The sequence below is a fragment of the Mytilus galloprovincialis genome, chromosome 8 (genome assembly GCF_965363235.1).
Source record: "Mytilus galloprovincialis chromosome 8, xbMytGall1.hap1.1, whole genome shotgun sequence".
In the NCBI taxonomy this organism is placed as follows: domain Eukaryota; kingdom Metazoa; phylum Mollusca; class Bivalvia; order Mytilida; family Mytilidae; genus Mytilus; species Mytilus galloprovincialis.
This window is the reverse complement of record NC_134845.1, coordinates 75,472,462-75,488,946: the sequence shown is the minus strand read 5'-3', so window position 1 is coordinate 75,488,946 and position 16,485 is coordinate 75,472,462. Positions and strand designations below refer to the sequence as shown.

Sequence of the window (16,485 nt, the reverse complement as noted above, 5' to 3'; positions counted from 1 at the left end):
ACTTTAAACTTATTGTAATATTTAGGTACCTGTATTTTACAGTATTTGATTTGTACTTTAAATTTAGGTACTACAGATTTTTGGTTACATCGTTACATTTTCAGCATTTTTAAGGCTTGTATATTTCAAATCTCTTAACGTTATGATTTCCAAACATGGAACATAATGATCACTGTTGGTATTATTTCTGTACCAATTTTTTTTGTACAAATCAAGTACTGTAAAATACTTTTAAAAAGACATAGCTATTAATATAATTAAATTATTTTCTAAAGCCTCGGTCACACCTTACCGGATAGCACGAACGGACGCCTAACGGATGAAAATAAAAGTTGTCCGTTGACAAAATTGTTATCCGTTGGGAGTCCGTTGATGTACTGACCGATTAAAACGGACGTGTAACGGATGCATAACGGACACACACCGGATATGTTACGTACGAGAAACGGACACGTACCGGACAGAACGGATGTCGAACGTACATCCAACGGACGAGTACCGCATAAAACGGACACATAACGGAAGCGTACCGGATAAAACGGATGAACAAGATATACGGAAAAATCAAAGGCGACAATAATAATACATGTAAATCGCATAAATATTCAAAATGTTTCTGTGTAACTGGTTTTGGTTTGTTCTTCAAAATTCCGCCAAAGGGCAATTACCGGCCTGAATAAGAACTGCTTGATTGTGTTGACGTGCCTATACTCTAAGATCGATTATGAATTATAAGAATGCATGAACCTTAAGAAATCTGACATACCAATAATTGGCATTTCTGACGCGAAATTTTCAATTGGCATTTATCCGTTTCAAATCCGTTCATCATCCGTTTTATCCGTTATACGTCCGATAGAAGTCCATTTCTCGTCCGTTCAACATCCGTTTTATCCTTTAAACGTCCGGTAGAAGTCCGTTGGTGAATTTTTCTTCCAGACCTCCAACGGATGTATAACGGACACGTAACGGATACAAAACGGAAACGAAACGGACGAGTACCGAACAAAACGGACGCTTAACGGACGTTCATCGGACATTTTATCCGTTGGACGTCCGTTCAAAGTTTTGAACATGCTCAAAATTTTCCACCGGACAGAACGGACGTCGATGGATAAAACGTACGCTTAACGGACATGCAACGGATATGGACGGACGTCTAACGGACATGAACGGATTGAAAAAAAGTTATCCGTTAGGCGTCCGTTCGAGCTATCAAACAGAATCCCATTGTGTGATGTATGATATTCGTAAACTTACCACGACAACGAAGAGTGCCGGTGCTACAAACGCCCATATAAGTTTGGATTCGATGGTCAGCCAGCAGCTTAAAGAAAATTAAATAGTCGACAATATTGAATACAGGATATTGTAAATGGAAATAAGAGAATCTATGATTTTTGCTTTTGCGGGGACCGAGGTCAATTCTTCGATACTATCTAACTTAAAATCATGTTTTTCTTGTAAATGAAATATTAGATAATAAACTACGTTCTCATTGACCCTGTTTGTACGTTATTAACATTGTTTCGAACACATAACGTATGATAGACAGAAAAATAGTTCATTCAGTGATTGTTGATCACAAACTTATAAATTTTCTGTTTTGTTGTCTATGCTTACAGTTAACCAACACAGAATCTTGATGCAGGTAAAAAAAATATAAGTGGGTTGATAGAGAGATGTTATTGTTTTATATTTTTCAATCTATTCTGTTGGTTAATTAAACTTTGACCTAACAATTGTTTAATTATTACAAACTGTTCATGAATTTAATTGTTCTTTCAGAATAAATTCACGCTATTTACCTACCAGTGAACGTGTGTAAACACTCTTTTAATCATGGGTTTTACCCATGCTGTGCTGTTGCCGAAGGTCTGATTACGTGTTTTGTGGTTAATGTCATTTCATACAGAAAAGCTTTTGACTAATGAGTATTCGGGAAGACAATGATTAAAAGCAGATTTTTCGGGAAATTGTGATAAAATGAAGAATTTTCGTTTACAATAATGTTCATGGTAAACTGAGCAATTGAAGTATATAAAACATATTCCTTTTTTTTAATTTGACGTTTCGTATGACTTTCGAATGTAAATGATATAATGATTATATTCTCTTCCGTCTTTGTTAATACAAATAGGTTGAGGAATAAAAATCTGTTTAACCCTCGTTTAATTATCAAAATACAATGCCCTCATGAAATAACGAGGAAAAGGATAATCGAATAGTACGTATGCACGTACAATTGACTGTTACCATATCCTTCTAACTTTGTAACTCCTGCAGAAATGCTCACAATTACAGCAGGTATAACTGAAATATAAAGTGTAAACGCACATCAATATACAATAATTGAAATAAAATACCTGCTGTCGGTCATGAGTCAATTCGAGAGCTACTTAACGACCCAAACGTGTCATATGTGAACATGTTTTTTTTTAAGTATACACGTGTCCATACAACAGTGATGCGTTTGAGTTACTCCCGTTTGGATATAAAAACTTTTTTTTTTTAACTGAGATCGACATATATGACTATTTTAAAACACACATATTGAGGTATAAGTAAATGAGTCAAAGCAACATATGAACAAAAACCCCATCTTTTTGAGGGATGATTACTTGATTTTATGTGATTGCAAGTACAGGATTTTGCATATTTTTAAATATTTAGATACATATAACATGTATAATTCAGGACACCTTTTCGGTGCTTCAACTAGCTCTGAATAGGATAATATTAGTTACATAGTGTGCTAGTGACTTAATACGGTATGTATGAGGTCAGTAAATTCCATATGGGGTGAGAGCGAAGGTAAGATAATATGTGATACACAATCTACGTCTGTCCACTATCAATACATGTCTATGATACATATTCAAGTTTTAATTATTTACAGATAGATGACACTTGTTAAGTAGTAATACTAATTTAAGATTAGCTGGTATTAACTTGATACATGCTTTCTGTTTTATCTAATAGGGTAAAATAACTAACTTACCAATTTCAATATACACAAATTGAAATTATGATTAATTTAAAGACTGTTGAGGATTTTAACAAATAATTTTTGTCAGCATTAACTTTCAATCTTCAACACTTACTATAGCACAATGGAAGCAGCCACTGAAGTATTGATTTCGTTCGAAAAATAATAACAACCATAATGGCCACTTGAATGCCTTCTGCTAACATCAAGGCAAAGTCTAGCAGGAACAGGTAATGCAGTGTGATTGCAATAGCAGTACAGACAACCTAAACAAAGTAGGAACTACACTAATTTAAAACTAAAAGACAAGTGACATAAGACCTCAAATTTTGTCATAAAAGTATACGGACTTATTTCATACGTACTTGATTTTTCTTATATTTAATCAAATTCTTTACTAAACGTATATCAAAACGAATTTATTTTCGATGTACGATTTCAATAGAAATAAAGAGTTATATTTTAACGACAGTCACACGTAACTTTGCCTTTATTGCTTTTCATTTCAGTAACAAGGTGTAACCATATACAACTACTATCAGGAAAACCTGTTTGATTTAAACTTAACTACAATAGAAACTGACCTTTATATTATTCTCTTATGGTTAGTATTAACGTCATTAAACAAAGATGATTACGCTAGTTAAATTAAATGGTTCGTTGTTCAATTCCCTTAACTGTATAGTCTCACCTTATTTGAAGTTTTTGTAACACCTGCCAAGAACAGAATGTACGACGTAATTAACGCAACACACAAATTTATAAGAATCTTTGATCGATCACTTCTGACATGCCTGCAAGTATATTTAAAAAAAAGTTACTTAGTACGCAAATAAAATGTCGCATAAATGCATATATCCATTATTTATATATGGTATCACTAAAGGCAACAGTACTATGTTGCTGTTTAATAGTCATGATTCGAGAAAACACAAAGAATTATTGGTAACAAACTAAAACCGAGGGAATCACATCAACTATAAGAGGAAAACAACAACAGAACAACAGAAACACTAAAGTACAACAAAAGTAAACGCCAATTGCAACATGCACAGACACGGACTTAAGATAACATCTGCCATATTCATGGCTAGCCAAACCTCTCGCTTATATGGCAATGTTAAAAATACCGCTAAAATGCTTAGTGTATCATATTCTCCATTTATTTAATTCAAACTACTGGCATCAAATAATGCTATCATAATTTTAAAACGTTACTAAGGATAAAATTATCATGCCCGTAATTTTCATCTTTGCTCTGATAATTGTGTTACTGAAGATAATTCAGTTTTTATTCGTAATTCATGAAATATGTTTTTATCTGAACATTTATAAATTAAAGTTTCCCAAACAGGAGCTTGATTTGTCTTAAACTGTGAGGTGTAAGATTTAGTTTAGTGTTCAAGGCCTCGTAATTTATTATAGAAGAAGAAGAATAGCGATACAGGCGCTATAGCTATCTATTTATTTTTCACATATCTGGTTACCAAGTAATTGGTACTTAGAGAAATATTGCCGTATTTTAGTCGCCAGATGAAATTTGTTGATTACGACATAAACTAATTAAAATATGAATTGCAAATACTTACCTCCAAAGGATATAATGAATAATAATTGTTACGGTCAGACAAAGAATTGAAATGCTGCAACCAACTGCTGATATCACACTTAGAGGGAAGCTGTGAGAACGTGGCTTAAAGAAAACAAGTCATATTCAGAATATGCATACATCTATACTATTAAGGTGGTACCCAACACTTTCACTAAAATTAATTTAGCTCGTTTAATTTTCATAAAATTTTTACAAAGTATTTACTTTGACCCTTTGACAAAAAAATATAAAAATTTAAAAATAATTGAACCAACCGTTTTATCAGAAAAAAAGACACTGGTTATATAGCAGTTTGACAAACACTTATTTTGATCATTGAGAAGCTTAATATTCTCTTGAAACATAACGTAATTAAAACGTTTAGAAGATTTTACACAGTAATCTCCCTGTAGTGTTAGGTACCACCTTAAACGAAAAGACCTCATTCTGTGTGTCGCTTCGAATTTTCTGTGTCTATGAAAAAAAGGCGTGCGAATATTGTTTCCGTCATGAGAACGACTTTTAAGTCAAAGACAAGACTATGTTTACACATTTTTATAGTAATTATTTTGTGTATGCATCAAGTGAAACTTAAAAAAAGCGTTCTTGATTGATATAAAAAGTTACTTTCTGCAACCGATTTTTTTGTGTATCCTAACGATACTTAAAAAGTGTAACAATCATTCTGAACGACATATGAATAAATCGACCTTGACTTTTAGATACTGAGGATTTCTGTATCTTTGATCCGTTAATAAATATATATATATATCATTGAACAAAACATCATTGGTGTCCAAGGCCTGTCTTGGTGGCGCTCCTTATGCATTTCAAAAACTAGGTAACAGGTAGTTAAACGAAAGTTCTAGAAAAATTCTTTCAAAATTAGTCTTAGTCAAATTTTGACGTTCTGTTAGATGTCCCCTTGAATTTATTTAGCTTCATAAACATAAACTTGGCTTTCAATTATTTTTAGAAGTACTGGCTAACGGTTATAGTTGACAAATGTGTCGTGCGAATTTCAATTGCTTTTATATATATATTACTTAGTTCGTAATGTACATGTATATCACAGATACGATCAACAAGGAGAAAAATGTCGGTACTACCATAATAAAAAGTATACTACAGCTACTCAATGTTCAGTTGAATAATACATACTCATCAAATACAAAAGGTAGCAATAGCATACAGATGTTCACAACTTGTTTATCGATAGTACAAGCCAAAACTAAAACTCTGTTGAAATCGCAAGGACTTTAAAAGAAGCGCAAATACTTCCGTCGATACGGTGACATGTTATGCACACGCCAACCGTAATGAAGGTTAGACTTTGCCAAATGTTGTAATATAGAAAAGGATTAAATTAGGTTATAGTAATAAAACTTACGCTTCAAAGCCACATTACAAAATTGAAATAAATTGAAATGAATTTGGGAATTCAGGTTAACTCAATTTTAGAAGTATTGTATATTTTGATTCTCAACATGTTAAAGTTTTGATTTCGACTATTAATGACGATTGTAAGAAAACATTGACGTATGTATTTCATGTAATTGAATAAGATACAGAATTAAGATACTATTGTGTACATGTAATGCAAATAGCTTACTGTCTTTCCCGGACTCATAAGTATCGCAAAATTAGTTGTGTGGTTATATTCACAAATTGTATAGGTATATGTAGATTCAACTACTCTTGAACCAACCGTAGACCATACTCCATTTGGATAACCTCTGTAAAACAGTTTGTAATTTTTTTTTTAAAAGTTTCAATTATTTTACATTGGTTAAAAATAATTTGGATAATCAAGTTAACAATATGTTCATACGTGCAGAAATATGAAGAAATATGTTTTAAGTAATATACGAATAGTGTTAAATATTTATATAATATAAGTAACACAGTGTGTAAGGAACCTCATACATGGTCGGTATATTCCTTATGGGACGACAACGAGCGAGTTTGAATAAGGTCTTTTTTTTTTGTATTTCATAAAAAAAATCATATAATTAAGCGATCACAGTAATCGGGTAGAGATCTTTGTATATACTTACGGCATATTAAAATCCAGGAATCCACAAAATGGATTAGAATAGTCCTCCTGTCAAAGCAAACAATATAATATGTATAATAAATGCATTTTTCGTCTACTCTGCGTCCTTCAATTGAGATTATTTACCCGTATTCTGCAATACATGCAGTGTCTAAGTTATTTAGAGATCGATCTTCTCTACCTTATATAATCTATTTATTCTTATGTTAAAAGTGACCTAGATTTTTAATGTGTTCCCACAGGTATCATCAGCCATGCATGTAATCAATGTTCTGCATTTGACATGATTCATTACATGCAAAAAAGTCATGAATATATTGATAAACATATTTCATTAATTATTTAAGACATTTGAAGAATACTCTTTCCTTTAAGTAGAGTTGACCTCAAATGGTTTTAGCTATGATTTTGAATCCTTTTTTTATTTTGGTCATGGTCGTTGATATATGGTCCATTTTGCTCAAACAGTAGTTTTCTGAGAAATATTTTGTTGACATTGGTGTGTTCTGTTTTGTTTTGTTTCGTTTCGTTTTTATGTTGTCTGAGAAATATAATGTGAGTATCAAAATCGAAAACTTCTCATGGTAAATTTAAAAAGGGGGAGTCCATGCATAATAAGTGAGAAAATCAAACGCTCGACTAAACAAGAGTATGAACGACTCGAAAACAAATGTAATATCCCCGACGTGTTACATGTATCGTTTGACGAAAATGATGGTTTAAACATAGTTTGAAATATATTTAAACCTCCTACTTGTATGACATTTACTGATAGCTCCGTTATATTGATGAACACGTTTTGTGAACAACCAAAATAGACCTAATTGGTTAACGTGGCAAATGTTTGGATTCTGCATCAAAAAGTGCAACCATACATCGTAGATCATGCAGATATCCTCAATAAAAATCGAATTTAATGATAAAGACAAACACATAAAAACAATCATAAAAGACTGCATATAAATCTGACGAAGACGCCAACAAAAGTAACAATTATATCACAGGGTACGCAACGTCGGTTTCTAGATAATGCAACTCAAGGCCATCATGTATTAATTTCGATGTTGACACAAAATATTAACTTATATGGTCTTGGTGCCATCCGATTTACGTTCTAAGAAAAAGAAAAGTGTGCAAGGATATTATCAACCTGGTGGTTAATTAAATACCATTTCAATTTGCGTTATTGCTATACACTCTTAAAGTATATAAGTTCGTGAATTGTTAGAGTCCATTTTGTTGGACATTATAGCTGTTAGTTAGGTTTTGATTTGTTGATTTGTATTTGTTGAGTTTAGTTTCACTAGTATACTTACCGAAATATGTTGGAATTTAACTTCTACATGATAATCCATCTTAGTTGGCGTTGGCTCAACGGAGAAGTCGGCAATGATAGAATTAACGTCGTACTTATAGCTACTACAAAACAATATACAGTTACATTGAATAAAGAAAACTTGAAAATCAGCAGTCATTACGATATATGTAGTGATAGGTTTCATTTGCCGTTACGGTCAATTAAAACCCAAAAAAAAACGTTAAAATATCCACAATAAACAATTCTATCTTGATTTGAAATCTTCTAAATTGATTTTTAAGATTTGATCATTGTTAAACTACTGTTTCCCTTATTCACTGTAAGTCACATATACATTGTAGTTTAGGTGTCTGTCTTATAAACTATACGCACAACTCATTTTATAATTTAAAAACAAATACCATAGAACTATATTGAAAACCACAAACCATAACCCCATACCATAATGCTTAAATATTTCACTCATCAGCAATATACATTTAATTTTCCTTGAAGTTTTATATCGTATATTGTTCAATTCCGATTGAAGATCAAAATTACAGTGCATGAGAAAGGCAAGGAGGTAAAAGCATTGAGATTTTTATTCAAATAGTTACACTTTTTTCTCTCTTTGATATTCAAACAGGATAAGACGAAACGATATCAACTGCACTTTCTTTGGTAAAAAAAAATCAAATAGTTTTCTGACCACTAGACGAAGTGTATTAAATAATAACGATAACGTTAATGAAATGCAATAAAGTATGTAAAGGCTCGAATATAACGATTCTCGTAACTGATTATCCTGTCACCTTCAAGTAAGGCTACTTAAAAAGTTTTTAATTTATTTACGTGTGTGATTTAAGTGACTCTGGTAGTAATTTTGAAATATTTCTGTAAAAAACACTGCTATATCCAGTGATTGGTAAACCTGAAAAACAAATAAATTATTTACTTTACAAATTTACAATACACTTTATTAAAATAAACTGGGGTATGCATATGATAACAAGAATGTGTCCGAGTACAATGATTCCCCACTCGCACTACCATTGTCTATGTTCAGTGGACCATGAAATTGGGGTCATACATCTTATTTGTCAGTTAGATTGAAAAGATCATATAATACGGAACATGTTTTCTAAGTTTCAAATTGATTGGACTTCAACTTTATCAAAAACTACCTTGACCAAAAACTGTAATCTAAAACTCGCACTTTCATTTTCTTTGTTCAGTAAACCGTAACATTGGGGTAAAACATATAATTTGGCGTTCAAATCTGGAAGATCGTATCATAGGGAACATGTGTACTGCTTTTCAAGTTGATTGGACTTCAACTACATCAAAAACATCCTTGACCAAAAACTTTAAGATGAAGCGTGACAGACGGACGGATGAACGAACGATTGAACGGGTGGAAACACAGCCCCTCCAATATTGTAGTTGTGGCATGAAAATGATAACAATTGTACATCAAACAAGTTTAAGTTGTGAACATTTCCATGTATTCATTTCAAAAACATGATCAAATTAACTTCTAACTTTTACTTCAATTCACTAGCAGCATTCTGTACATAAAACACTTTATTCGTTCCTATTATTCACGATATCAAAGCTTTTTGCTTGCCCTCCAACGCACTCAATCCCTTTAACCATACTTCCGATTATGAAATGAAGGGTGTGGTATTTGTCAACACAATAACGCATTTTTGTTTAGATTTGGAGGGGCCAAAAACAATGCAAAACTCTGCTTTACATGATTGGTCTCAACAATAAAATTGAAAATATGTCAAAGAGACAACAACTCGACCAAAGAGCAGACTACAGCCGTAGGCCACCAATGGGTCTTTAATGCAGCAAGAAACTCCAGCACCCTGAGGCGTGCTTCAGCTGGACCCTACAAAAACATGCATACTTGTTCGGTGATAATGGACGTCAAACTTAACTACGAAATATACAAAAAGAAACTAAAATTAAAAATCATACAAAACTAACAAAGACCAGACGCAATTTACAGATATTAAATTTACGTTGAACATACCATCGAAATACATCCGGTTCATGCTAATTTGATTGATCGAATCTAAAATCCAAGATTCCAATGCCTTCGTTCTGTCAGGAATAACAATGTCTGTTGATTGAATCTTTCCTAACTGTATAACTGAAAAAATACGTCACGTATTTTGTAAAATATCAGATGCACAGATATAATGAATGATACCGTATTTAAAAAAAAAGAAGAAATGAAGTTCTAGTTATATACAAAATGTACCTCGAAAACTTACCTAAATTTTGCTTTTGTATTGTCTTGCTAAATTCGCTATTTAAAACATTGGTATAACTCTTGCTGAAATCTGTAACAGCTTTTACTAAACTAGTAAGGCTACTTAAATCCTTCAAATAAAAAAAAACATGAATACAAGTGCATTTAACGAAATGCATATCGAACAGTGACGACATAAGTATTTATCACTCGACATATGCCCCCACATTCCTTTAAGTTATATCTACTGTATATTTCCATAATTGAAAGACCTCCACAAAATTTGCACTACAACTTATATTTTGCAGAATATTTTTTCCTATTTTTTTCTCATACCCTTAGAACTGATTTTTTTTTATGAAAGATCTTTGGATATAACGTATACGTGTAAAAGGCCGATAGTAAATAAAGGCAAAGGCAATAAAGTAAACAAGAAACACCATTTTCACCATACCTTTTGTTTTAGCTGTTCCCAATTTCTACCATTGCTGTCATCGAGGAGATTATTGCAAAGAGATCCAAATATCTAAAGAAATAAATAAATCAAATCAAACACGCTGTATACACGTGGTAAATACATATTGATTTCCTATATTTACCATCATCGAATTCAATACATGGCTATATTAAACCTCTTATATTAAAGATTTTGTTTTGCCGCTTCTAAAAAGTCTGATCGGTTATATGCATGTGTATTGTAAATAAAGAAAAATGAGCCGTTTGTTAAAGATATAATTATTAATAATATGTTATCTAATTTCCAAACATTTAATTAAGAAACAGTAAACTGACAAACCTCTATTTGACTGCTAGACAGTGCATCTGTGTTTCCTGCAACATGTACAGCTATATCAGTCAGTATATTGGAAGATGTAACTAAATCCCCACTCGTTACGTTATTACTCTTTCTTGTTAGAACGTTCAAATCTTCGAGAATTGTGTTGACTACTGTAGCTGTACTGTTTTCTTTAACTAAATTACTTGACTACAAAAATAGATTTTTCAAAATTTATTAAGATATTATATTCCTTGTAAAAAAAAATTCTATTGAACACGTATCTAAGTCCATCTATACTGTTAACGTAATGATAAAACGGAGTACCAATAATGGCAACTAAATTGAGTAGGATGTGAATCGTGTCAACCGACCAGTTTCCAATTGTTTTGTCTCTTTGTGTGGTTTTTTTATTATTTTAGCTTCAACTTTTCTCAACATTATATATGAATGCTCTTTATTTTGCATAGTTTTGATTTTAATTATGTAGAATGAATGAGGTGATGTATGATTGTCTATGACAACTCTTATTCAATGATTTAACCGTGCACAGTTTTGTTCTGCTTTTAAAATCTTTATGTTTGAACCCGTCTGTTTACTCCCACCTTAACCTCATTTTTTATTTTTGGTTAATTAGTTGATTAGAAAATTAAACTAAGATCATGGTAGGTTTATGGTATCTACATTTCTAACTAAAATCAATATTGGTACTGAGGTTGAGGAAAACAGACTTGTTTAATAGTAACATAGATATAAAACTACTAAAAGAATTCTATTTTCTCCTGATAGAGAAGGCATTTACACAAGGTATCAGGTAATGACAACCGGAAGCTAAATGTGACATGATTTTTTGGAATAAGTATTGAGTGTGACCCAGAATTTTTCTATTTTTAGTAATATTAATTATGACTAAAACAAATGGGCCTCGAATATGACTAACAATCGGACCTCATTATTTAGTAGTATACATGCATAGATATATAATGTAAGTAGAGCACAAAATATTCTAAAAACAAACACAAATGCATAAACTTTATCTGCTAAACAAAGAAAGTCAAAATTAAAGTGGTCCTAACTCTCAGAAAAATCTTAGTTATAAATTTGAACTATTTGTAAAAATTGATAATCTTATTGATTCATGGCAGGTTAAAATTTGAATTGTGTACATGTTGTATTTAAAAGAAGACAGTAAGACTATCATTAGTAATCGTAAGACATAAGGTATGCAATTCGTAGTGTATTTAATTCTCTTTGTTGAATGTATATTAATTAATATTTGGATGATGATGGTGATGATGATGATGATGATGATGCTACTGTTGCTACTGTTGCTGCCGACGACGACGACGACGATGACGACGACGACGACGACGACGACGACGATGATGATGATAACGATGACGATGACGATGATGATGATGATGATGATGATGATGATGATGATGATGATGATGATGATGATGATGATGATGATGATGATGATGATGATGATGATGATGATGATGATGATGATGATGATGATGATGATGATGATGATGATGATGATGATGATGATGATGATGATGATGATGATGATGATGATGATGATGATGATGATGATGATGATGATGGACGACGATGGCAACGACGATGGCAACGATGGCAACGACGATGGCAACGACGATTGGAACTGTGATATATAAAGTCTATAAATGTCATACAACTGACCTGTTCTTGTAAGTTTTTGATAGCTATATGTGTACATTTACTGTAATCCGGTTCTTCCCATCGTCCTTCTGTGTTACAGTATCTTGAAATTGTGCCAGTATAGTCACCACTACATTGAGCAGACACATTAGTGTTAATTCTAGCTAGGTTCCATACAGTGTTAAAAGAATCCACAACAATTTGGCAGAAGTTTGATGGGTCTATAGAAAAAAGCAAATATGTTTTGAATAACATGAATGGTGTTTTTTATCATTTTTTGTACGGTTTTTCTATTCATTTTATTCGTGTCGGGTCATTGCAAGAAATACACCTCTACATATATATAACAAGTGTTTATTTCAGTTTATAGCAATTTATTAAGCACTTACATGTATCATGTTCATTTATTTTTTTATTTTTATGGTTACCTTTCAATTGTCAAACCTAATGTATGAGTTTATTCTGCCGCTTACAGACTCTGTGCATTTAAGAACCGTCGGTTCATAAATATGAGTACCTCCCTTTTTTTTTAAATATTTACATAATAAGATTTATTCCCATGAAGAATACATCCGGTTATCGGAGGAAAGTGGGCTTACGTTTTGGGAGTTGTCCCGCTTTGCACACATGATGGAACCTGTTATGTATTATAAGTCACGTTAATTATTCTAACCTTCATAACTGTGACGTCATCATTTTTTCTTTACCACAATACAGCAGAGATAAGACGCAAAAAATTGGGTTCCGTATGAATTAACTAATGTTTGTTTCAAAAGTTACCCACCCACCCACCACTTAAATTAAAGATATACTCCTAAAATGTAATTAATATGCACGTGTTAAATATTATATATCATGTTGTTCGTTTTTCTGCTGTTTTTGTTTTATTTTTCGGGTTGAAATGACTGGTAGTTTATTCCGATTGTAATCCCAATCCTTCGTCACGGCTTGAGACAAAGACTCCGACCATTTAATGGCGAAAATAGCGACACAACATCTACAAATATATTATGCTTCTTATAATGGAATTATGTATCCGCTGAGATTCTGTTTCCCAGGGCCAGCATCCGATATATTTTGGAAGCAATAATGTTAATAAGGATATTATATTGATATATATAAGAAAATGACATTGTAAGGAATAACAAAAAGGTGGAAATAAGGAATAAGAATAATGTGGAAATAAGGAATAAGGAATGGACAATAATGTGGAAATAAGGAATAAGGAATGGACTATAAGGTTAAATTATATATACTAGGGACTTGCCAATTATGCTTCTCGGCAGTCCCATTCTTTGTCAAGCCATGGCCGTACAATTTTGTACTTTTGCCAAATAAAACATTTCTTACTTTATATTTGTATGTCATTTGGCCCAACGTTGTCTCAGATAATAAGGAAAAGTGTTTGACTGACAACAAATATCGTTTCCAAGTGATTTTCATCAGCTACAGAAGCATATGTGTCAATTTCTATTATAACTATAAACTACTTACTATTTACTTTCAATGTTAAACATATCTGGTCAGATGCCTGTCTAAAAAAAAGAGTTTAGTTATATGACATAGTGACACCATAGTTATAGCAGATAAGGTAGGTATATCTCGCGACAATAATTCAATGACACAAAAACTGAAGACTTCGAGAAACATACAATTCTTAACATCGAACTTGTACTGGTATTTAATACATTCACTAATTTAAATTATCGTGGTGGCCAAATGATATCTCTCGTACGTGAACATAGACAAATTTTACTCATATGAAAATTAATAATTCAAGAGAATCACACGTAAATTTAAATTCATATCAATTTCAATAATGATATTGAAGTTAACGCAATACTAATAACACATGGTCAGATATAATAGGCCTCTAATTGTCAAACGATAATACTCACGCAAAATAATGAACGAAAAACAAATATGATTGCAAGAAAAAGATGACAATCACTCAATTGCAGGCTCAAAACTCGTTAGAGACACTTAAGAAATAAGACAGTTTAACCAGTAAGTAGACGCAAACCCTCCCCAAACTGGCACAATGGTGTAAAAGTATAACATAAGAATACATAAAAGCTAGCTGAAAAGGGCCTCACTCTTCAGATCAATACCAAGCAAAAACACATATAATAACAAAAACACAGACTTGACGTTACAGGGTATTATTACATCCCCACACAAAAAAAAGAATATACGAACAGGATCTGAGAGTACTGATAGGGAGGTCATCAAAGAATGTAGTATAGAGATACATTATTCGATAAGAGCACAAAAAAAGAAATTCATTGGTGCCAAAATTTTTGAAATCAGTCAAGCGGTTAAAAAGTTATAGCCATTTAGATATAAGAAATTGGCTTTTTTTTGCGAAGGCAAAAATATACTTTGGGCTATTTGTCGATGCCAAAAATATTAAAAGGGTTAGAAACTGCAAGCAATATATCTGCATAATTGCAATGAGACTCTTTTATGCTTTGATTTAAGCCACTAAAGTCCTTTGGAACATCAATATCAAGGAAGTTACAATATCTCAAAGTTGTTAAAAAGAAAAATTCGGGTTTATTTTTGCTATGTGTCAAGGGCATCTTTGAATAAACTGCTATGTTTAGACATTCTTATCTTCAAATGTAAAGCAGGCAGAGGTCTGGTAATATGCAGTTATGTAAATACCCAAACGGTCCACAGAAATATATCAATAGTCATATTGCCAACATTTCTGATATTTTTTTTTCGACGAATCAAAACCATGCCGGCAGCCCCCCCCCCCCCTTTTTTTAGGTAGCTTTTTTTTGGCAAAAATGTAGATTTTTGGTAAGCCATTGCTGGTAAAAAACCCTATTTTTTTCTACTACTTGTTTTGTATTGGTATCAAGTTGTTTCACACATAAAATAAACTCTTTTAGCTGAAAAAAAAATATTGAATAAGAAAATCAGCATTTTAAAGTTGATTTTTTAGCTATTTTTCAACAAAAATACACTAAAATTAACTCGAAATCTTAAATTTTGAAGTTGACAGTAAATTTTCAGAGAATTCAATGACTGTTACTTTGACTTTACATGTTAAAGCACCTTTTTGTAACATATTTTAAAAACAGTGTTTAATGCAATAAAAATTTTAAAAATGGTAAAAAATAAGAAATGTATTGACAATTTTGGAAATCGCAGAGTTTTTCAAATGTTTACTGCATGAAAATAAATCTTTGATTTTGAATAAACCAAATTTTGACCGAGAACATAAAAATTATCCATTTCAACTCAAAGAGTTAGGTAATTACATAGTCTGACATTGCTATAGTGATGTTTTCTCTTAGAAAATGTAAAATGTACACTTATATAGTCTCACTAATCCAAAAAAATTGGTATATATTTTACAAAAAAATGTTTTTCCAATAAAAAAAGGATATGTCGAGAACATAACATATATAAAGATCAAGACCAATGTAGTCTTTAAGTTTAATAATCTATTGGAAATGGCAATAGTGACAATCTGAACTGTTTTGGTATCCCTTATAATGATACATAACTTATTCATCATTTGAATAAATTTATTGAATGTTCTAAAGTTTGTATTTTCAGGTCGAAGCTGTTTCTTCACCAGAATTTACCATATCTGCAAAAGAATATGTACATTTACAAGTTCAATATTTTGCATTTGTTCAATTAATTTGGTAGTACATTGTGCATGTCAAATCAAGAGTGTTTCAGGTCTAAGTGGAAAACTGTAACTTAATCAAAACAAATCTAGACTGTTAAAAGTTCTTAAACAAATGAAGAAATTCATCTTAGTAAACTCCTATCCATGTGTGTCCCAGTAATAACTTTTTTGTAGAG

At 31.9% G+C, this 16,485-nt stretch overlaps 1 protein-coding gene across 1 annotated transcript in view; it reads right to left on the bottom strand.

Moving 5' to 3' along the window:
• LOC143042582 (adhesion G protein-coupled receptor B1-like) overlaps positions 1-16,485 on the bottom strand; it is a 49,698-nt gene that overhangs the window by 8,477 nt on the left and 24,736 nt on the right. The window contains exons 7-21 of the mRNA XM_076214982.1: positions 14,152-14,192; positions 12,679-12,878; positions 10,993-11,181; positions 10,651-10,722; positions 10,219-10,327; positions 9,975-10,094; positions 8,786-8,864; positions 7,953-8,055; positions 6,638-6,684; positions 6,193-6,316; positions 4,579-4,682; positions 3,681-3,783; positions 3,105-3,255; positions 2,244-2,313; positions 1,261-1,327 (exon numbers count right to left, since the gene is read on the bottom strand). Coding sequence (XP_076071097.1) covers positions 1,261-1,327; positions 2,244-2,313; positions 3,105-3,255; positions 3,681-3,783; positions 4,579-4,682; positions 6,193-6,316; positions 6,638-6,684; positions 7,953-8,055; positions 8,786-8,864; positions 9,975-10,094; positions 10,219-10,327; positions 10,651-10,722; positions 10,993-11,181; positions 12,679-12,878; positions 14,152-14,192 — 1,579 coding nt within the window. The remainder of the gene's footprint in view (positions 1-1,260; positions 1,328-2,243; positions 2,314-3,104; positions 3,256-3,680; positions 3,784-4,578; positions 4,683-6,192; positions 6,317-6,637; positions 6,685-7,952; positions 8,056-8,785; positions 8,865-9,974; positions 10,095-10,218; positions 10,328-10,650; positions 10,723-10,992; positions 11,182-12,678; positions 12,879-14,151; positions 14,193-16,485) is intronic.